This window comes from Pantherophis guttatus, chromosome 1, assembly GCF_059756535.1.
Source record: "Pantherophis guttatus breed Tessera chromosome 1, ASM5975653v1, whole genome shotgun sequence".
In the NCBI taxonomy this organism is placed as follows: Eukaryota; Metazoa; Chordata; class Lepidosauria; order Squamata; family Colubridae; genus Pantherophis; species Pantherophis guttatus.
The window spans coordinates 39,739,088-39,759,190 of record NC_142063.1 but is presented as its reverse complement, the minus strand read 5'-3'; the positions used below and the strand labels follow the sequence as shown (position 1 = coordinate 39,759,190).

The window sequence follows — 20,103 nt, the reverse complement described above, 5'->3', positions numbered from 1 at the left end:
CATATAGGAAGAAAAATACAGCAGTTTTAGGACTTGCTTTATGTTTTATATTTCATTTGTGTTCTTTTTGTGATTTTTCAGCAAACTTTACCATTGTGGTTTTCCTCCTCAAAGATACAGTCCAGTCTTAGTTATCTTTTTGCCACTTTATTGAAGCACTGCTATTTGGCTGTTATTTAAGGTGCACCTGTTATACAGTATCAATATTTTTTACTCTAGTGCAGTACATCATTTTTTTCTTGTTACAGAGTAATGGTATTTGACAGTTCTTTGTGAGAGGACATGGTACTTGATCTCATAATCTATAAAAATCTTAGTCCTTTAATAAATTTATTTTTACTGATACTTCTATAAAAGCTAACTTAAATGCCCTTTAGACTGGATTATTTCCTCCAGCACAAGAGTTTCAAACATCATGGCCTTTTCAAAACAAATGTGTAACATTCTACATTGAACTATGCCAATATGCCAATATACATCTACCAAAAGCTTACTTATAGTTTTCCATACAAGAGAATATTGAGTAATGACTGATCTTTTTCATCCACCATCCATACAAAGACCTGCTAATTTATATTACTTATTTCAGAACACAAATTTTTATACTAGGTTATATTTAAATTTTGTACTTTCTAAATGATAAAGAAGATTGGCTCTGATTATCCTTATGGTCACATGTACAACCCCCTCCCCCAGAAATTCACTTTTATTATTTATATTTATATATATATAAACACAATGTAGCATTTAATATAAAAGTTGGAATAATTCACTCCTGCCAATACAACACCGTTAAATATATGATCACCATAGAAGAAAACTTAAAAAAAATAGGAACTCCTTTAAAAAAATCAAAGTGCATTCTGAGCTATAAAAATGGTGGTTACATTGTTGACTTGTAAAAAAAAAGGGTAAGTCCCAAAGAACAATTGTTGTAGCTTCTTGCTGCAGCATTTGAGGTGATAAGGCACTATTGCCATTTGTGTACTGTTTCAAAAAATCCAGACAGCTCATGAGTGTTTTGATCCATCAAAATCTTCCACCTCGTCTTTCCAGAGCAGGCAGGTGGTACTGTTTCATAGGAGATTTAAATTCCTTCTGTTTTTCAGACTGTTGATGAGACAATAGAAGTTAAAATGGGCTATAATCTACTTGTACAAAATAGCATGTAATCTAATAAGCAAGGCAGAATTACCTTGCGATGTGTCCCAAAATATGTTATAGGCTGCAAAATCTGGACTTGTCTGTTGGATGCTGGGAGGGTAAAAACTGACTGAAATGAAGGATTAGGGTAAGAAGTCAGGTTGGTTACAGCAGGAACTGTCAGTTTTGGCAACTCAACTGCATTGGGAAGTCCATGATGTCCCAGTGGATTCTCCTGGGCTTGCCTAAAAAAGTTCTTTTAAAATAAAAATAAAAGTTCAATTTTTAAAAATAATGTTATGTAGGCTAAATGTGTTTGATCACCTCCCATATGCTTTAAGATGGTTTAGATATTGCCACCTGTGCAGTTACTCCCAAATATATGTAAAGTTCTATGCAAATGTTTCTTAGGCAAGATTGTAGTTTGCCTTTGGAATGATCTCATCATATGGAAGCATGGTGTCAGTGGAAGCCTTTATATAGTTAGTATAATAAAGGGGAAGAGGATTAAATGATAGCAATTACATTCTATATATTTTTAAAAGAGTAACCAAAGGTTAACATTCCAGTATTTTCAGACTTTCAAAGGTGTATATGTTGAAAGTCGATATTTGTTTGGAAAATTTGCTTACAGACTTTGATGGTTTATTTGTAAAATTGATCCTTAGAAATGTCTTCTTGGAACCTATCCTTAGAAGATATCTAAGCCTTAGAATGACACAATTTCCTTCTTTCTTATTCTTCTATTGGCATAAAAAATTATCCTTGAGTGTGGAAACAAGGCAAGGAACATCCACCAGATTTTACAAAGAATTAGATAAACCCTAGAAACTTTGTACTGCTAGCTTAGATCTGGTGTGTCTAGAGTTCTGCAACAAAATACAAGAATGTACTATAATTAATTTTTGTTCTCCAATTATGATTCTGGTTTTTTTGGAGGGGGAGATGAGGGTAGAGAATGAGTTAAAATAAACTTTGGGAATTATTGGACAGATTTGTTGATACCCTTAATATTCCCAGAATAACTGGGAAGTTGGCAGAATCAAACACTCCATAATTATTATATATTGATTGCATGAACCTAGATATAAATTGGATAGTTTCCAGAAAAAGCATATGACTAGTTAATTCCAGCACTATTTTGAATGTCCTCAAAGAATTACTACAAAATATCAGGAGCCATATATAGCACCTAAAACTAAACTATCATACTATTCCATGCATTGCATGCATAAGAGATAATGGTATAAATTTTAAAAAGCCTTTCTAAACCTGTAAATCACAATTAGGTGTCCAATAGTTAAAATAGCAAAAATTCATTAAAAATGCTAGAATCTTTTGCTACCAGAATTTTGAAACATGTTTCAAAATGTTTCTAGAATCATTAATTAAAGCACAAAATTGACATAGAGCTGTTCTGTATGTGTGAACAAAAATGGCAGTAATTGAATAGGTTTATTACTCAGTCTTTGATTTAAAGATTACCTGCCTTTGATCCTCCTTTGAAACACGCCGCAAGCCAAGAGAATCCCTTTCTAATGGATTTTCTACTAATCTCATTTTTCGGTGTATGGTTAAAGCTTGTTTCTCTGCCAACCTGTTTAGAGTAAGTCAGATAAAATACCATATATGACCTTTGAAATACTTTCCCATCAATTAGACAATCAAACCACTCACTTCACTCCTTTAGACATATTAAACAATGACTTGAAATGCAAATACTAAATACTCAAACCTAAGTATTAACTAAAATTATTAGCTTAATTGATCAAGAATTATCAAGCTTAATTATTTTAAATCTTAGCTGGCTAGATACATTTTCAATTGAATATTGATTCAAAATCATTTCACATTCCCTTACCTTAATTCTCTGAAATAAGGGTGTTGCAGTGCTTCATGAGCACAGATTCTCTCATCGGGATCATACTGTATCATTGCATACATAAGTGTCAGGCTCTTATTGGACAGGTTAGGGATAAATGGAGAGATTCCTTTTCCTTTTCTGATGGGGAAATCAAAACTCATCACTCTTGACCTGCGTAAATCCAGTGAAAGAAAATGCATTTCTGTCAAGAATCAGCCTTATTGTTCTTGAGAGAATATAAAAGAAATTGAAATAGAATTTTCAGTTTCAAAGCATTCTTTGTCCCTGTAGTCAGCCATATAGGGCAAATTACTATATTTGACTATATCATGAAATGATTACAATTTAATGCTTCTCAAATTTAGAATACAAATATGATTGAGCAGACTTGTATTATGGATCCATAACATCACAGTGGTTTTCTTTAAATCCATTTGATACTACTCTCACTTGGACATGGGAAGTCAAAAGTAATTTTAAAATTTGACTTCCAGTTCATCCAGGTGATAACTGTTGAACTGGAATAAAAGGAGCATTTAATAATAAACATCCCTTAAAAAATTATTCAATAAAGCTAGTTAAGTCTATATAGCAGTAGTAATAGTAGACCCTGGCTATATGCTGGTTACCACCTTTAAAGCGCTCCATGGCATAGGACCCGGGTACCTTCGAGACCGTCTTCTGCCACCAATAGCCTCCCACCGACCAGTCCGCTCCCACAGAGAGGGTCTCCTCAGGGTGCCATCGGCCAAGTTATGTCGGCTGGCGACACCCAGGGGGAGGGCCTTCTCTGTGGGAGCCCCAGCCCTGTGGAATGAACTGCCCCTGGAAATACGTAAGATCTCCGACCTCTGGGTGTTTCGCTGCGCACTGAAGACCCTGTTGTTCCGCCAGGCCGGGCTATCAACATAATACTTTTAAATTGGGGTATTTTAAATTTCTGGGGTTTTAAATTGAGCCAAATCTATTTAATCATTTTAAATTTTAATCGCTGTTTTGTCTTGTGTTTTTAAATAGGCTGTACACTGCCCTGAGTCCTTTGGGAGAAGGGCGGTGTAGAAATAAATTTATTTATTTATTTATTTATTTATTTATTTATTTATTTATTTATTTATTTATTTATTTATTTATTTATATGCTTTGTAAGATTTGACTATAGTCAGCTGTAAGGGTAATAAACACACTCTTCTAATGTAATTTTAGGCAACTTTACTTAAATAAAATGCAGTAATGAATATCAAGGGAAGCTACACTTACTGTTTGAACTTATGAAGAATCTTCTTAGGAGGGGTACCTATGATATCGTGGATTTTTGATATTTGGTCCAATTCATTTGATCCAGGAAAAAGCGGGTGGAAACTGGGAACAATAAAGAATTGAAATGTGATGAATCCCAACCTCTGTGACAAGCTTATGTTTTTATTATGAGAAAGCTGTTCATCCTCAGTACTAAATAATATTGTTGGTATTAAATAATAACATTAGAGCAGATAGTATTTTTAATCCCATTTCCCACCTGTGTATTATATAACATCTTTCAAAATAAAAAGGGAAAAAGCATCAGAGACAAGTGCTATGAAAAACGTTATCTGTACAATTCAGCCGGTAGGTACCTAAGAACATAAATATTTCATCAGCTAGAAATAAAGTATTTGTTGCTAAAGCCTATAATCCCCAAAATTCAATATAATATGCACATGGCATGGCTTTGCCTCAAGGGTCCTACTTAGAGACATGTTTACTATTGTCTGCAGCTAGATAACATAGCCACTCTTGAAGCCTGGATATCACATTAGGACTCTCAGCTAAACTTCAAATTATTTTTCTTTTATTCATTAAGCTGCTGATGTTCATTTTTCTAACCATTGACTAAATCCAGATATACAGCAGCAAGGTTGCTGTACTATACACTTTTATGTTAAGATGAACCACAAACCCGTCAGTTAAAACCATTAAGTTCTACACCAGATAAGAACACAATGATTAACAAACAGTGACAAATACCCAAATCTTTTTTTATTGAGATAGATTTAAGTCTACCTTCAAAGTGTTAAATGACTTTCCCTGTGCCATTATGCAATTCATCCACTAGCCGTGCAAACATTTGAACTGGAATTTTCTCCAAGTGTGCTTCACTGTTGAACTTCAAATCTTCCCCAATGTTAGATTTGTATTTTTTCCATAATACAGCCTATTACTATCTCATATCTGCACAGGCCTATACTTCAGAAGAGTTTATTCTTTTTAATTTAGCCATTTTTCTTCTGATAAGTAACCTACCTTGCAATTTCATAAAACACACAGCCAGCACTCCAGATGTCCATTTTATAACTGTAGTAACCATCTGTAAGAAGACATTCAGGTGCCCTATACCAGCGGGTAGAGATATATTCTGTATATGGCTGCTTAGAATGTATGCTCCTACAGGATCCAAAATCTCCAAGCTTGAGAAGGTCTTGCTACAATAAGACAATTTGTGCATCTCAAATGATCAAGCATTAAAATGATATTTACAAATAATGAACTACTAATAATACGTCAAGATTAGACTAATTTTTTTAATGGTCTAAATTGGCTGCAATTTATTTTTGAATCCTTGGCCACAAAGCAGTCTTTGGAATAAATGTGAAAATAACGTATAGGTAGTTCCAAAGATGCTTTTCCAAAAGGCAACCGGACTTTATTTTTTTCTTTGAAAATGTTTCCCTTCTCATCCAAGGAGTTTCTTCAGTTCTGTATGAGAAAGGAAACATTTTTAAAGAAAAAAAAAACCCCAAGAAAGTCCAGTTGCCTTTTGGAAAAGCACCTTTGGAACAACCATAATCTGGATGACTGAGAATCTCCATAAACATACATACAATTCTTTGTTAAAGACTATTTATTCAGCAACCATTTGAAGTTGCAATGATTCTGAACAAATGGTACTTATGACTGTATTTCAGCAACACATTACCTCCATGGCATGTGATTATATCCATGCACGTGGCTGCACCACATCCATAGTACTCACCTGCCCTCCAGCCTGCTTGCAAGCTGCCTGGAACTTGCAACTTTCAGTCTGCTTCCTCATTGACTCTGCCTGTGGAAACTGGCAGGAAGTTGCAAGTCATGGTCACATGAAATCCTCACTTAATGATAGCCAAAGGGAATGCTAGGATGCTGTTGCTAAATGATGCAGTCGTTGTGGCATGTTTCATAACTGCAGCATTTAGCGATGGAAATTCTGGTCTCAATTACCATCAAACCTTTGAACATTAAGTCTTCAGAGAATTGCTAGCACAAGTTACTTAAGAAAAATCAAATTTGATTTTTTTACAGCCTGTTTCAAAAATGACTGACTGATCTAAAAACATATTTTTTCCATGAGTAATAAAAAAAATCTGATGCTAAAAAGCAAGAAAATATTAAATCTAAAGCAAGTATGTGACAGTTAATCATCAGAAAGTTGAAATGCACTTTTTCCAAAGACATAGGATGCATATTCAAATACCAGTTCTAGAACAAACATTTTGAAACATAAGAATTTTGATACATTCATATTGCTCCTGTTTTAAAATTATCAAAGACAACCTACCTTTATTAATATGTTTTCAGGTTTCACATCTCTGTGAAATATTCCATTTCTGCATCAAGATAAAAATCAAAGGAAAGGTGAGTATTTTTATATTAAGGCTCTGATGCAGAAAGCTACACATCCCTTGGGAGTACTCAAGCCTACTCCTTAGTTTCAGTATAAGTTGTTGCACCCATCCCACAAAAAATATCCATAAAGTTCTAAAGATATTCCAGAGAACAGATGACAACTAGAAAAGAAAAGCTAGTCAAAGCCCATGGCAACTTTATATACGCTAGATACATGAATGAAAGTCTACAGATTCCAGCCCATTTACATAGCCAAACTGTAATTTTGCAAGCAAATAAGTAAAAAAGCTTCCTACCTGTGTATATGATCAAGAGATTTGCATAACTGGTACATATAATTCGTTATTTTCTTTTCAGGCAATGGTTTTTTCCTTCCTGGAATTTGGAAATCAAGTTTAGTAGGTTTTTTTTTTTCAAAATAAAGATCGCTTGAATATAAAAACAGCTTGCAATGATTTTGGCTAATTAACTGATCTTTAAATCTAGTTATGAAATTACCTATGACCTATAACCATGTCCCCTAACTTAGCCAGGATATTCAAAGCTCTTCTGTTCAGAGCACCTTGTGCACCTTCAGGGGGTGCACCATTGGTATGTTTTCCTAAAAAGACAGACCTGGCTACTGGACTCATATCTGAATCACTGTTAAGATTAGATTCCTACAATGTGTCCTCTATAAGGCTACCTTTAAAAAGGATTTGCAAATTGCAAGTGCTATGAAACACAGTGGGCTAGGATGCCTTTTAGACTATATTCTACTATCAGTTGCAATGGTTTTCTATTGTAATCTGAAAAATTTAGAACAGGACTCAAGCTTTTATATTTCATGCAGTTATTCATTTTGAATCATGAGTATTTGGAAGCAGAATAAACCCTCATTTTATATATAACTGCTATAACAGAGATAGCAATTTTATATCACAATGAAGTAGTTTTCCAGTTGTTGACATACAATTGTCATCTTTGACTGATTATCCATGCTGCCTTGGCTTTGGTTGATGGTAAGGGTGGGGGCATAGATTTAACAATTCTTAATATAGCAAATACATGCAGTGATTAATGAACTATGTTCTCCTTCTTAAATTTTCTTGCAGACTGGCCCTTCTTTAGGATAGCATTCTCTTTCAATATATGTAATTATGGAGATACTTTCCCATATTCCAAAACCTCTCTCTGCCTTAACTTATTCTGAAGGAGATCAACTGCCACCAGAAAGAGATTCTATGTACATCCACGCTAATCTGAAGGTTTTTCCATAACTGCAAGTAAAACACATCTTTTTTCAACATGCAACAGAGTCTTACTTAATATTTGGTTAAACTAAACATGCATCTGTCTCACTTGTGAAAAAAATTGCTTGAGACGTTTTTCAGATATTGTATACGCTACATACCTTTGATCAATTCATAAATATTCATGTCCATAAGTTCACATATTAATGCAACAGCACCAGCTTTCTTGTCACTAAAAAGTTAATTTTAATGGAATTGTATGAAAGGAAGAAGAATAAGTTGTATAAGCACTTAAAAAATGGGACGGATTTTTCAATTTTTTAAAAGTGGTTTTACTATTATTAGTTTTCTGTATTTTCCATTAGCTTTTACATGCACGAAAAAAACACTGTATGTTAAATAGAGCAGTTATATGCCACTCTGGAGATGAGCAAGCTTTTTATCATTATGCATACTGACTCAAAATTGCTGAAGAACAAAAGGAAAATCAAGTTCATTTCGCCATCTCATCTTTCATGATTCTGAAAAAGATATCTGAGAAGGCTTATGAGGATGACTCTCTTTAAAAATCATCTTCCTCATCAAAATTGTTTACCAACTTCCCCAGCATTTTTTTTACAGAAAATCAGAAATCAAATGTTCTAGGAAACAAGGGTTTCCAGGAGATTCATATTCATGCACCTTTGCTACTCTGCTGAATCAGTTTCTCAATAATAAAAAAAAGTCTAATAAGTGGACTACTGAATGACAATTGTGAGGAGGAAAATCATCCCTCTTTATCAGCATGATAGTAATAGTGGGGGTATGAAAGAGAAGAGGAAGAACCTATAGCAGAGGACAAACCTTTGATAATCTCATGTGACTTACAAATTGCTCATCCTTATGTACAAGATAATCAAAAGTAAATCCATGCTGTACATATATTTTATTTAATTAGAACCAACATTATTTAAAAAGCAAAAAAGAAATGCTTTTGATGTTAAGATTTTTTTGCCTGCCACAATCAACTATAGTTAGATTTTAATTAAGCAACAGAATAACTTATGAACACACAAATATGCCTTATAACTCATCTTGACCAATTCTGTGGTCACACGTGGGGATCTTTCTGAGCCCTGGAACTTGACAAATAACTGTAACTGGACAAGTCAAAATTAAACTTGATACAATTCTACATGCTGTTACTGAAGTACAATTTTCTGCAATAGGAGAGGAAATTGCCTTGCTCTATGAAAGACTTTCTCCCTGAGAACTGGATATAGACATCTGCAAGATTCTGCTGCTTATATGAAATTGATGAAAGCAGTACTGTTCCACAAGATCTGCTCTTTTTGAAAATGCATGCAACAATATGACACATATACAAAAGGGCCAAGGGTTTGTTTCAATGTTGTTTTTGTTCTTCCCCCACCTCTTGGTGCCCCAGAAGCCACTGAACCTTGATATTTATTATGTGCCTTCAAAAATTTATCTTTTTTAAAATAAAAATATTTATATTATATTATCTCTTTTCAGAAATGGTTAAATAGAACAGTTGTCTGGCAAAAATGTGTAGTGAGGATTTTTGAGGATTGTGAGATTTTTCTTTCATGGTATCAAAATACATTAGCATGTTCAGAATATTCTTTATTGTCAACTGATCATCTCCATTAGGCAGGTGACCAGATATGATTTTTCATATGACACAATGAACAGAATCTAATGACACATATCTTCAAGTAATCCCCCACTGCAAAATCTCAAATCAGCACCTACGGGAATGAGATTGGATTCTACACATTGCCCTTTAAACACTTGTTAAGAGGCCAATTATGAACATAGAATAAAACTAATGTGATTTTTAAAGTCTTTATAGATTGCCAGATCAATCCTGAGAGCCTATGTCACATACTGTCAATAGAACAGAATGATGGTTCAATGACTACAGAAAGATATATTATTCAACTCATATTAAGTTCCAAGGTTAAGTAGTCCACACAACCTACTCCCTACTTGCTGTCATCTTGAGAAAAGGTGCAAGAAATGACAAAATCTGATCATCCTACAATGAAAAATTCCTCTCTCAAAATAATTTTAATCAGAATGAGATTTGTTTGAGAAATAATAATTGAACATGTCTATAAAATATCTGATCAATATGAATGGTACAGAATGTGAATCAACAAAAGCATGCATCACTTACAAAATCACTTCATGCAATGTAAGGATATTTGGATGTGGATTCAATCGTCTTAATGCTTGAATTTCTCTCAGGTTATTCACATGGTCAATGCTGATAGAAAAGATTAGATGAAAAATAAACAACTGTCTTTTACACATTGTTGCATATATTTTCCTGAATCACACAAAGCATAGGCTGTAATAGTCTTTTGTAGCATGTTGCCAACTTGCCTGGGTGCAGTGTGACATTTCATGGGTCTATTCTGTATGAGTATTGTATGAGATACTACTTGCAAAGTGCCATGTTTTCTTATATGGTGGCATAGAAAACGGTAGAGTACACACTTCCCTGTCTTTCAATTATTATGAGCTCTTGAGAAGGAAATCTCAAATTTGTGCAATGCTGTATTTACTGTGCACTGTAGGGTATGCTAGGATGAAGAATTACTAGTTTGAACACACATTATTTAAGGCCAATAAGACATGTCAGAAAAAACAATCTTGATCTCTAAAGGCAGAGAGATTTTACATATGCATTTACAAAAAATATTTGTTTTAAAACCAACTTTTGACAATGGAGATTTAAACATTTATATACTGAAGCTAAACAAGAAATTAAAATGGAAAAGAATCAGACTTTACCTTTCAAAATGCTGTTTCATTTGTTTACAAGCATAGCAACGTCCATTGTTTAGACTCTGTACCTTCAGAACATCAGAAAATGTCCCCTCTCCAATTTTACCAATTGTTTTGTATTCTAAAAAGATTATATTGGAACAATAAACCAGAAGGTAAATTTATATATTTAAATTCTGCTTTACCAAACATGTTCATAATTGTGGTTTACTTATTCTAAGAGCACACTTGTTTCCTCCCCAGATATACTGTGTCTTCCCGATAATTTCCATATTATCACTATAGTTGTTTAAAATTAAGGTTCACATCTCTGCACTGGGAAATAAATAATATCAGTACCATCATTAAAATGGACTGTTTTTATACTTACATACAATTTGCCATTTCTTAGGGCATTATCAATAATCATGTAATAATGTTCCAAGCATGTAAATTTGAAGAGCTTAATTCTAATGTTATTCTATATGAACAAGAATAACTTATGAATCAAACTAATCTATGTGTTATAGGCCCACAAACAATATTTGTCCAGATACATTGATCCTCACCCATTCATTTTTTTTAAACTTCTCTGCTGAGTTATACATATGGAAACTCACTCAATTCTGACTATTTTTTGTATATACCTTTCTGCTCTAAAATTTGGTTTAGTCTTCTCCCATACATATCACTGCTACAGCACTTCCTATAATTCTCCATTGCCTAACTTCTGTGAGAATTAACTTCTTCAGACTGCATCTAGCTGTAAAGAGAAGCATTTCCAATATAATTGTACTAGTAGCTCATCATATTTAATAAGACTTTCCCCTAACTATTGCCATGTTTCATGTTTTTTAAAAGTATCATATTCTACAGTGAAGGAAACTTCCATTTATGGTTTGTTTATAGTATCATATAATCAAAGGGTTGGAAGCAACCTTGGAAGTTTTCTAGTCCAACCTGCAACTTACTTTATATAAAACATCCAATGTTTATTATTTGAATTCCTCATTTTTATTCAAACACAATCTTTGTCTATGATAAAGTCAGCTATTGTATAATAGAAAGGAATTTGTTTTGTTGATACAATTTTTTCCTATATGAAGAGTTAAAATGTAAAGGAAGAAAAATCAAAAGACTGTGTCCATAGTACACAGTTACATACTCATATGTACGATCATGTGAAAAAGAAAGTACACCCTTTTTGAGTTGTATGGTTTTATGTATCAGGACATAGTAAAAATCATCTGGTCCTTAGCAGTTCTTCAAAGTAGGTAAATACAACCTCAGATGAACAACAGCACATGACATATTACATTATGTCATTCATTTTACAGCCAGAATAGAGAAGCTATGTGTGAAAAACTAATTACAGGTAGTCCTCAACTTACAACAGTTCACTTAGGGACCGTTCAAAGTTACGACGACACTGAAAAAAGTGATTTATGACCATTTTCCACACTTAGGACCTTTGCAGAATCCCCATCGTCCCGTGATTTACATTTGGATGTGACAACTGATTTACATTTATGACAGTTGCAGTGTCCTGAGGGCATATGATCACTTTTTGTGACCTTCTGACAAGCAAAGTCAATGGGGAAAACAGATTCGCTTAGCAATAGTGTTACTAATTTCACAACTACAGTGATTCACTTAACAAATGTGGCAAGAAAAGTTGTAAAATGTGACAAACTCACTTAACAAATGTTTCACTTAGCAACATAAATTTTAGGCTCAGTTGTGATCATAACTTGAGGACTACTTCCACAGGTATGAAGAGGCTAAGTAGCAGCCAGGTGCTGCTAATCAAGCGCTCTTGATCAATTGATCATCAGCAAGTGTGACTACCTCTATAAAAAACAATGTTTTAAAACAGGGGTGTCAAACTTGCATCGACACGGTGGCATTGTGTGACGTATCGGGACTTTTTCCCCCTTCGTTTGCGGGCATGGCCAGCAAATGATGCATCCGGCCAGCAGAGTGGGAGTTTTGTTTTAGGAGTTTTACTAGTCTCCAGCATTGAGGTGTGTGTTAACACAATGCCAAAGAGGAAAGACATCAGCAACGATTTTAGAGAAGCAATTGTTGCTGCCCATCAATCTGGGGAAGACTATACGGCCATTTCCAAACAATTTAAAGCCCATCATTCTACAACGAGGAAGATTATTCGCAAGTGGAAAACATTCAAGGTCGTTGCCAATCTTCCCAGGAGTGAATGCCCCAGTAAATTCACCCCAAGGTCAAACTGTGCAATGTTCAGAAAAACTGCAAAACACTCAAGAGTTACATATCAGACTATAGGTTTTAGTTAGCATGTTAAATGTTAAAAGTTCATGACAGTACAATTAGAAAAGACTGAACAAGTATGGTTTCTTTGGAAGAGTTGCCAGGAGAAAGCCTTTCTCTCTAAAAAGAACATGGTAGCATGGCTTAGGTTTCCAAAGTTGCATCTGAACACATCATAAGATTTCTGGAACATTGTCCTTTGGACAGACAAGATCAAAATGGAGATATCTGGTCATAATGCACAGTGCCATGTTTCATGAAAATCAAATACAGTGTATCAACACAAACATCTCATGCCATCCGTCAAGCACAATGGTGAAGGTTTGGGCTTGTTTTACAGCCTCAGGACCTGGGCTCCTCACAGTTATTGAGTCAACCATGAAGTCCTCTGTATACCAAAGTATTCTAGAGTCAAACGTGAGGCCACCTGTCTGATAGCTAAAGGTTGGTTGACACTGGGTCATGCAACAGGACAATGGTCTCAAGCACACCAGTGAATCTACAACAGAATGGCTGAAAAAGAAAAGAATCATGGTGTTGCAATGGCCCAGTCAAGTCTGGATCTCAACCCAACTGAAATGCTGTGGTAGGATCTCAAGAGAGATGGGCATAAACAAGTGCCTATAAACATAAATGAATTGAAGCAATGTTGTAAATAAGAGTGGGGCAAAATTCCTCCACAATGATGTGAGACTGATACAGTCATACAGGAAACAATTATTTCCAGTTATTGATGATTTTTACTATGTCCTGATATGTAAAACCATAGAACTCAAATATAAACACACACATACATACACACAGAGAGAGAGTCCTAAAACCAGATAAAGGGAACCCAATTAAACAAATGAGTCAAAAACATTATACTTGTTCATTTATTTATTGAAAGAAATTATCCAAAATTATATATTTGTGTGTGGCAAAAGTATGTGAAACTTTGCTTTTGGTAACTGGTGTGCCTGCTTGGGGCAGAAATAATAATTGTTGATTAGTCTTGGAGGGTTTTTAGGCCATTCCTCTTTATACATCTTCAACTCAGGGAGATTGGTGGGTTTCCTTGCATGAGATGTCTGCTTCAGCCCTTCCACCATATTTTTTATAGGATTAAAGTCACATTTTTCTTGCCCATTCCAAACTTTTGCTTCAACTATTTTATATATTTGGAGTTGTCTTGCTATATGACCTACAGTGGATATAGAAAGTCTACATACCCCTGTTAAAACATTCAGGCCTCTGCTAAAATGTGAAGATTTCACCTTTTAATTCAATGACCCAAAGCATACCTCCAAATCAGCGGTGAAATCCACTTACCTTTGCTACCGGTTTGGGAATGGGAGCATGTGGGAACCTCTTCTGCACATGCGCGGATGGTATAAAAATGGGATGTAATGACGTCCCGGTGGGTGGGCAGAGCCTCCTGCCACCGGCGCTATTGGTTCGGCGAACCGGATAGAAGCGGGGGGGCGGGATTTCACCGCTGCTCCAACAAAAGAAAGGCTTCACCATAAGAAGATCTAAGTTTTGGAATGGCCCAACCGGAGTCCGGATCTCAATCGAAGTGAAAATCCATAGGGTGACCTGAAGAGGGCTGTGCACAGGAGATGCCCTCACAATCTGACAGATTTGGAGCACTTTTGCAAGGAAGAGTAGGCAAAGATCCCCAAGGCAAGATTTGCCATGCTGATAGGCTCCTACCCCAAAAGACTGAATGCTGACATAAAAATCAAAAGGTGCTTTAACAAAGTGTTATTTTAAGGGTGTGCATCTTTATGCAATCATGTCATTATAATTTATTGTGATTTCCCCCACAAAAAAGATTCAGTTTTTTTCAACTGAATTGTACAGCTTACATCTTATATGATATTAAAGGTGGAAAGAATCTGAAGTGATTTCTCTTGGTCTGATTTTTTTAAATTTTAGAAACCTGGCATTTTAACAGGGTTATAGAGACTTTCTATATATGTATTTTTTCTTGAGCTTCAGTTTACAGATACCCTGACCTTTTCCTGTAGAATTTGCTGGTGTAATTCAAAATGCATAGTTCCATCAATGATGGCAAGCTGCCCTGGTCCAGAGACAGCAAAGCAAGGCCAAAATATATTGCCACCACCATCTCTCACAGATGAAATGGTCTTATGCTGAAATGTAGTATTTGCCTTTCAGCAAATATACTTTTCATTCAAGCCCTTTGCTTCGTTGCGAAGGTTGTTGAGAGTGTGGTGGCGTGGCAGCTTCCCCAGTACCTGGATGAAGCTGTCTATATAGACCCGCTCCAGTCCGGCTTCCGGCCTGGGCACAGCACGGAAACGGCATTGGTCGCATTGGTGGATGATCTCTGAAGGGCTCGGGATAGGGGTTGTTCCTCTATCCTGGTCCTGTTAGATCACTCAGCGGCTTTTGATACCATCGACCATGGTATCATGTTGCGCCGGTTGAAGGGGCTGGGGGTGGGGGGCACCGTTCTGCGGTGGTTCTCCTACTACCTCTCTGACCGGTCGCAATCTGTGTTGACAGGGAGGCAGCGGTCAACCCCGAGGCGCCTTGCTTGTGGGGTGCCACAAGGGTCGGTCCTCTCGCCCCTTCTGTTCAACATTTATGTAAAGCCACTGGGTGAGATCATGCGTGGCTTTGGGGTGGAGTTCCATCAGTACGCTGACAACACTCAGCTGTACATCTCCACCCCAGGCCACCCCAACGATGCCCTTGAAGTGATGTCCCAGTGCCTGGCGGCCGTGCGGGCCTGGATGGGGAGAAACAGGCTCCGACTCAATCCTTCCAAGACCGAGTGGCTGTGGCTTCTGGCGTCCGGATATAGCCAGCTGGTGCCATCACTGGCTATTGGGGGCGAATCACTGTCTTATGAATGCTGGCATTCACCAATACAAGAGAAGCCTTAGATGTTTTCCTGGGGCTGAGACCTCATGGAGGATTATACACCTTGCTCTAGCTTGTCAATCACTTCTGGGGAAGGTAACAATGGTGTTGAATTTCTAAACTATCTATTTAACAATGATTGGTAAAGTCCAAACTTTTTGGAAATAGTTATATAACCTTTTCCAGCCTGGTGAGTATGAGCACCCATTTTTCAGAGGTCCTCGGAAATTTCCTTTGTTTGAGCCATGACACACTTCTACATACCTGAGTTGTGAGTTCAGACTTTGACAATGAATAGCAAAAATTCTGTTCTTTAAAGAGAGGCATGATTTTCCACATTTGCATCTGATTATCATCCCACTGATTGAAACACTATGATTATAATTACCACTTCAAATCAACTGATAATCTTAGAGGTTTATATACTTGTACCATGTGCAAATATGTAGCTTTGGATCAATTTTTCCTCAATGTTTTTGATTCATTTGTTTAACTGGATTTTTTATCTAGTTTTAGGATTTGTGAGAACAGATCATATTTCAGATCGTATTTATGCAGACATGTTGAAAATTTGAAAGGATTCATAAACTTTCCAGTATTACCGTGTATCAAAGAAGTGGATGGAGCCATACTTTCTACATTTTTCAGGCTTTGGGCAGTTACTACATGTTTTTATTTGTGTACACACACAAACATTCATAGGTGAAGTCTTACTCCAATTTTGTTTGTTTCCTATCTCAACATAACTTGGAAATTAAAGATGCTGATTTTCACGATTGAGATCAGAAGCAATCCTATAAATTTCAAGGAGGTGCCTATGGACCTATGATCTTAGATTAGATTATAATAACTTTATTGTCACTTTGAACATACACTAATTGGCATACATTAAAATGAAATTTCATAACTTGCCTATACACCTCTATCATTCCAGGCACTGAATCTAGTTCTTACAAGCGATATACAGCACTATCATGTGACCTTTACTATCTCTCCTATGGTAATATAAACCTTCTGTTTTTTCCTATTTCAGCAAAATGATTTATGATTGGAACTGGGAACTTAGTTTTATGAGAGACTGAGGGAATTGGATATGTTTAGTTTTGAGAAAAGACAATCGGGAATATGAAAGTAATTTCTGACTATCAGGAGCTTATTACAGAAGAAGCTCAAGAACCAATTATTAAAAAAAAGGTTGATCTTTATTGAATATCAAATTGCAGGCTGGGCAACTATCTGTCAGGAAATGCACTACACAAGAAGTAGACTCGGCCTAAACAGATTATTCCAATGGAGCCTATGATTTATATGTGTATAATTTTATCCTTTATTTTATTCAATTTATATAAATATAAATTATTTTATTTATAGATTATACAAATTATGACTAAAAAAAGATTACTCTATCCCTTATTTCTACATCGCTGTCTTAACATTTGCTTAGTTAGTTTACTTTACTTTGGCATTGTACCTTGTACAACAACATTAAATGTCATCGTCAGTGTACATCATACATAAAAAATAAAACAAAAACACACACCCTTCACATTCTATATAATTGAATTGAAAAAACCCTGATATTGCATTAATATTGCACTATACAGTAGAATTCAATATAGTTACTGCTCGGGATAGAAGCTATTTTTCAGCCTATTTGTCCTTGTTTTTATTGTCCTGTACCGTCTGCCAGATGGTAATAGTTCAAAAAAACTGCCGGGTTGAGCTGGATCTTTAAGAATGTTTTGAACTTTCTTAAGGCAGCGGAAACTATAAAGCTTTCCAGAGAGGGGAGAAGGCAACCAATGATCCCCCGGGCAATGATGTTAACCCTCTAGAGTGCTGTCCTATCTGCCACTCTGCAATTGGCAAACCATACACAGGTGCAGTAAGTTAAAATACACTCTATGGTGCAGCGGTAGAAGGTCATCAACAGTTTTTCATTCAGTTGTTGTTTCCTGAGAAGTCTCAGGTAGTATAATCTGCTGGGCCCTTTTGACCACTGCTGCAATGTGAGCACCCCAGATCAGGTCCTCTTTTATGATAACACCCAGAAACTTAAAACTAGCCACTTGCTCCACTTGGTCTCCATTGATAACCAAGGGCTGGATGTCTGATCTTAACATCTACCAGTATGCATGTGATCATTTTCACATTAGTGTATGTATATGTATGAGGGACCATTAATCACCTGCCCAACAGATTTAAAGCAGAGATTTTTCCTAGGCAGGCTATTTCAAATTCTATAATAGGATATTGAAAACTGTTGCTGAAATTTGTACACAGCATACAGAAACATGTACTTGAACTGATAGGATTCCTCTAAAGTTGCTAGCTTTTACTTGTTTTTACAGATATGGATAAACTATTAGAGCAAGAAAGGACAACCTGTGGCCTCCAAAACCATTTTAATGTTTGTGGGGAAAACAGGAGACCATCTTGAGCTAATATACATACATAGATTGACAAGACAGAGATACTGGCAGGATAAAAACTATAAAAGCCCCTTACTGCAGTTACTGAAAACTGATGGTGCATTTTTGAGACAAGAAATGAAAACTTAAAATAGATTTTTTGCATCTAATAAACAAGAACCCATCAAGACACCTCCTGAAATCTCATATCCACCAAAAAGCTATATATTTCCCATTTTAAGATTATCATTCTATCTGCCTTAGTCCTTACTTCCTCTAAACAGCCTCCAGCCCTCAAAGGATTTCCTTGTTCAGCTTTAAGGAATGGATTCTAACAACCAAGTGCTTCCTTTTCATTTCTGAGTTCAGTGAAAACTATGCCCAAAGAAGAAGCTTGCAAAAACAAGCTTCTTCTAGGCTAGCCTAGAACAGTCTAGGCTAGTATCACAGGAAGAGTGCTTAGGGTGGAATACAGCCTGCTCATTTACTGAGGTTTGATCTTTCATGGACCATTTCATCGAGTTCACGGTGTTGTCCAAAATGTCTTGGAGCAGAGTTAATAAAAGTAATACGGTATCCATTCAAGCTTGGCTTGGGAAAGGCTGAAGGACACTGTACACTCCTACTTTTGTTATCCCTTTTAGGGATAGGTAAGCTGTATTTGTGTCAAGAACTGAAAGAAAAATGCAGAACCACTAGAAAAACACACCGACACACTTCTTACTGTTGGAGCCAGATAGGAGCCCCTATCAGGGTGGTTGGAGCGGATCAGCCCCGGTTCTGGAGACTCGTTTTTGCACCCGCTCAGGGGGTTCCACGCTATTATCCCAAGACCCGCCGGGGGCCACTCTGCCATACTTGGCGGCCTCCCTGAAACCCCTCCCGCCGGGTGCAATAGCGGTAGGAGAGGGCGAGTTCGTAACGCTTCTGTCCAACCACGGCCCCCAACCCCCGTGGCCTCGACTGCGGGTCCTTGTTAGCCCCAATCCCAACAGGACGCCCTGGTGGAAGCTCCGGACAGTAAACGAATATGCCAAGTGCTAAAGGCTGCTTCTCTCTTTCTCTCTCCGAGTTAGACGCCCAATTTATGAGAAAGGAAAGGGTTGCGGCGTCTCCCCCCCCCGCCCCGCTCTTTTCCTCCACACCAATTCTACGCACGCCCCCCTCCCCAAGCCGTCTCGCCGAGCGCTGTTTCCGACCTATTTCCACCACGTGCCGCGAACCACCACTGCGCCTCCTCCCTTACTGTTCATCCTCCGAGCCCGCCTCTCCCGCAGGTTCCCGCCAGGTCAAGGGGTGGGGAGGGGAGGGGTCGAGGACACGGGTCCTCTCTGAACCGCCAGACCCCCTCCCCACGACAGAACTTGTCAGCGCGCCATGTTGTATTCCCGTCACCCTGGCAACCCCAGAGCATCAACCACCTCAACCCGGGAAAACGACCTAGCCCCACCCTCGCAGCGGTGCGGCCTCTGACAGAGTGGCGCAAGCGCAGTTACTAACCTCCGCCCTCCCCTATTGACTGCGGCAGGCGAAGGGCAGGATTCATGTTTGCGGGCTTTCAGGATTGCGCATGCGGAGTGTTCAATTTACTCCTCGCCCGCCGGCTCCCAGCCCCTCTCGGCTTTGCGCATCCTCAGTCGTTACGACTGTCTCGGGAGGGTCTCTCACAGTCGTCCCTCCCGTGCCGAGTGCGGGTATGCGGTACGGGTTTTTGTCTTAGGGCGAAATCCGCCATTGGTATTAGTTGAGGAGGCAACAGAGTTGAATATGTTTTTCCTGGGAATAAGCCCTGTTCCAGCCGCCCATTAAATAGTGAACTATGAACTAAAACTATGTTTTAGTGTAGCGTGGCATGGAAATCGACCAAGCTCCATTT

At 37.3% G+C, this 20,103-nt stretch overlaps 2 protein-coding genes across 12 annotated transcripts in view; one reads left to right on the top strand and one right to left on the bottom strand.

The window, feature by feature from the left end:
* The window catches only part of WDR20 (WD repeat domain 20), a 72,376-nt gene extending 64,434 nt beyond the window's left edge, over window positions 1-7,942 (top strand). The window contains exons 5-6 of one of the 2 annotated variants that reach the window (XM_060687316.2): window positions 6,602-6,658; window positions 7,744-7,942. In XM_060687316.2, the coding sequence (XP_060543299.1) occupies window positions 6,602-6,658; window positions 7,744-7,764 (78 nt within the window). In that variant the 3' untranslated portion in view covers window positions 7,765-7,942. Of the gene's footprint in view, window positions 1-6,601; window positions 6,766-7,743 lie in introns of those variants that run through there. The other variant, XM_087882123.1, reaches the window with a different exon arrangement.
* On the bottom strand, window positions 132-19,797 carry MOK (MOK protein kinase). Of its 10 annotated transcripts, none has more exons than XM_034418500.2 (12): window positions 19,728-19,797; window positions 10,684-10,798; window positions 10,064-10,153; window positions 8,043-8,113; window positions 6,946-7,024; window positions 6,582-6,630; window positions 5,288-5,466; window positions 4,265-4,366; window positions 3,005-3,178; window positions 2,629-2,740; window positions 1,196-1,399; window positions 132-1,110 (listed from the first exon to the last, which is right to left on the bottom strand). In XM_034418500.2, exons 1-12 carry the CDS (start codon window positions 19,771-19,773, stop codon window positions 1,030-1,032), a joined length of 1,302 nt encoding a protein of 433 aa, XP_034274391.1. In that variant the 5' UTR covers window positions 19,774-19,797; the 3' UTR covers window positions 132-1,029. The 10 variants fall into 10 exon arrangements, 8 of the variants coding, with proteins under 8 accessions (XP_034274391.1, XP_087738264.1, XP_034274392.1 ...); XM_087882138.1 differs by lacking the exon at window positions 19,728-19,797 and adding an exon at window positions 18,952-19,697; XM_034418501.3 differs by lacking the exon at window positions 19,728-19,797 and adding an exon at window positions 19,474-19,680.
* Between the last annotated feature and the right edge of the window lie 306 nt (window positions 19,798-20,103).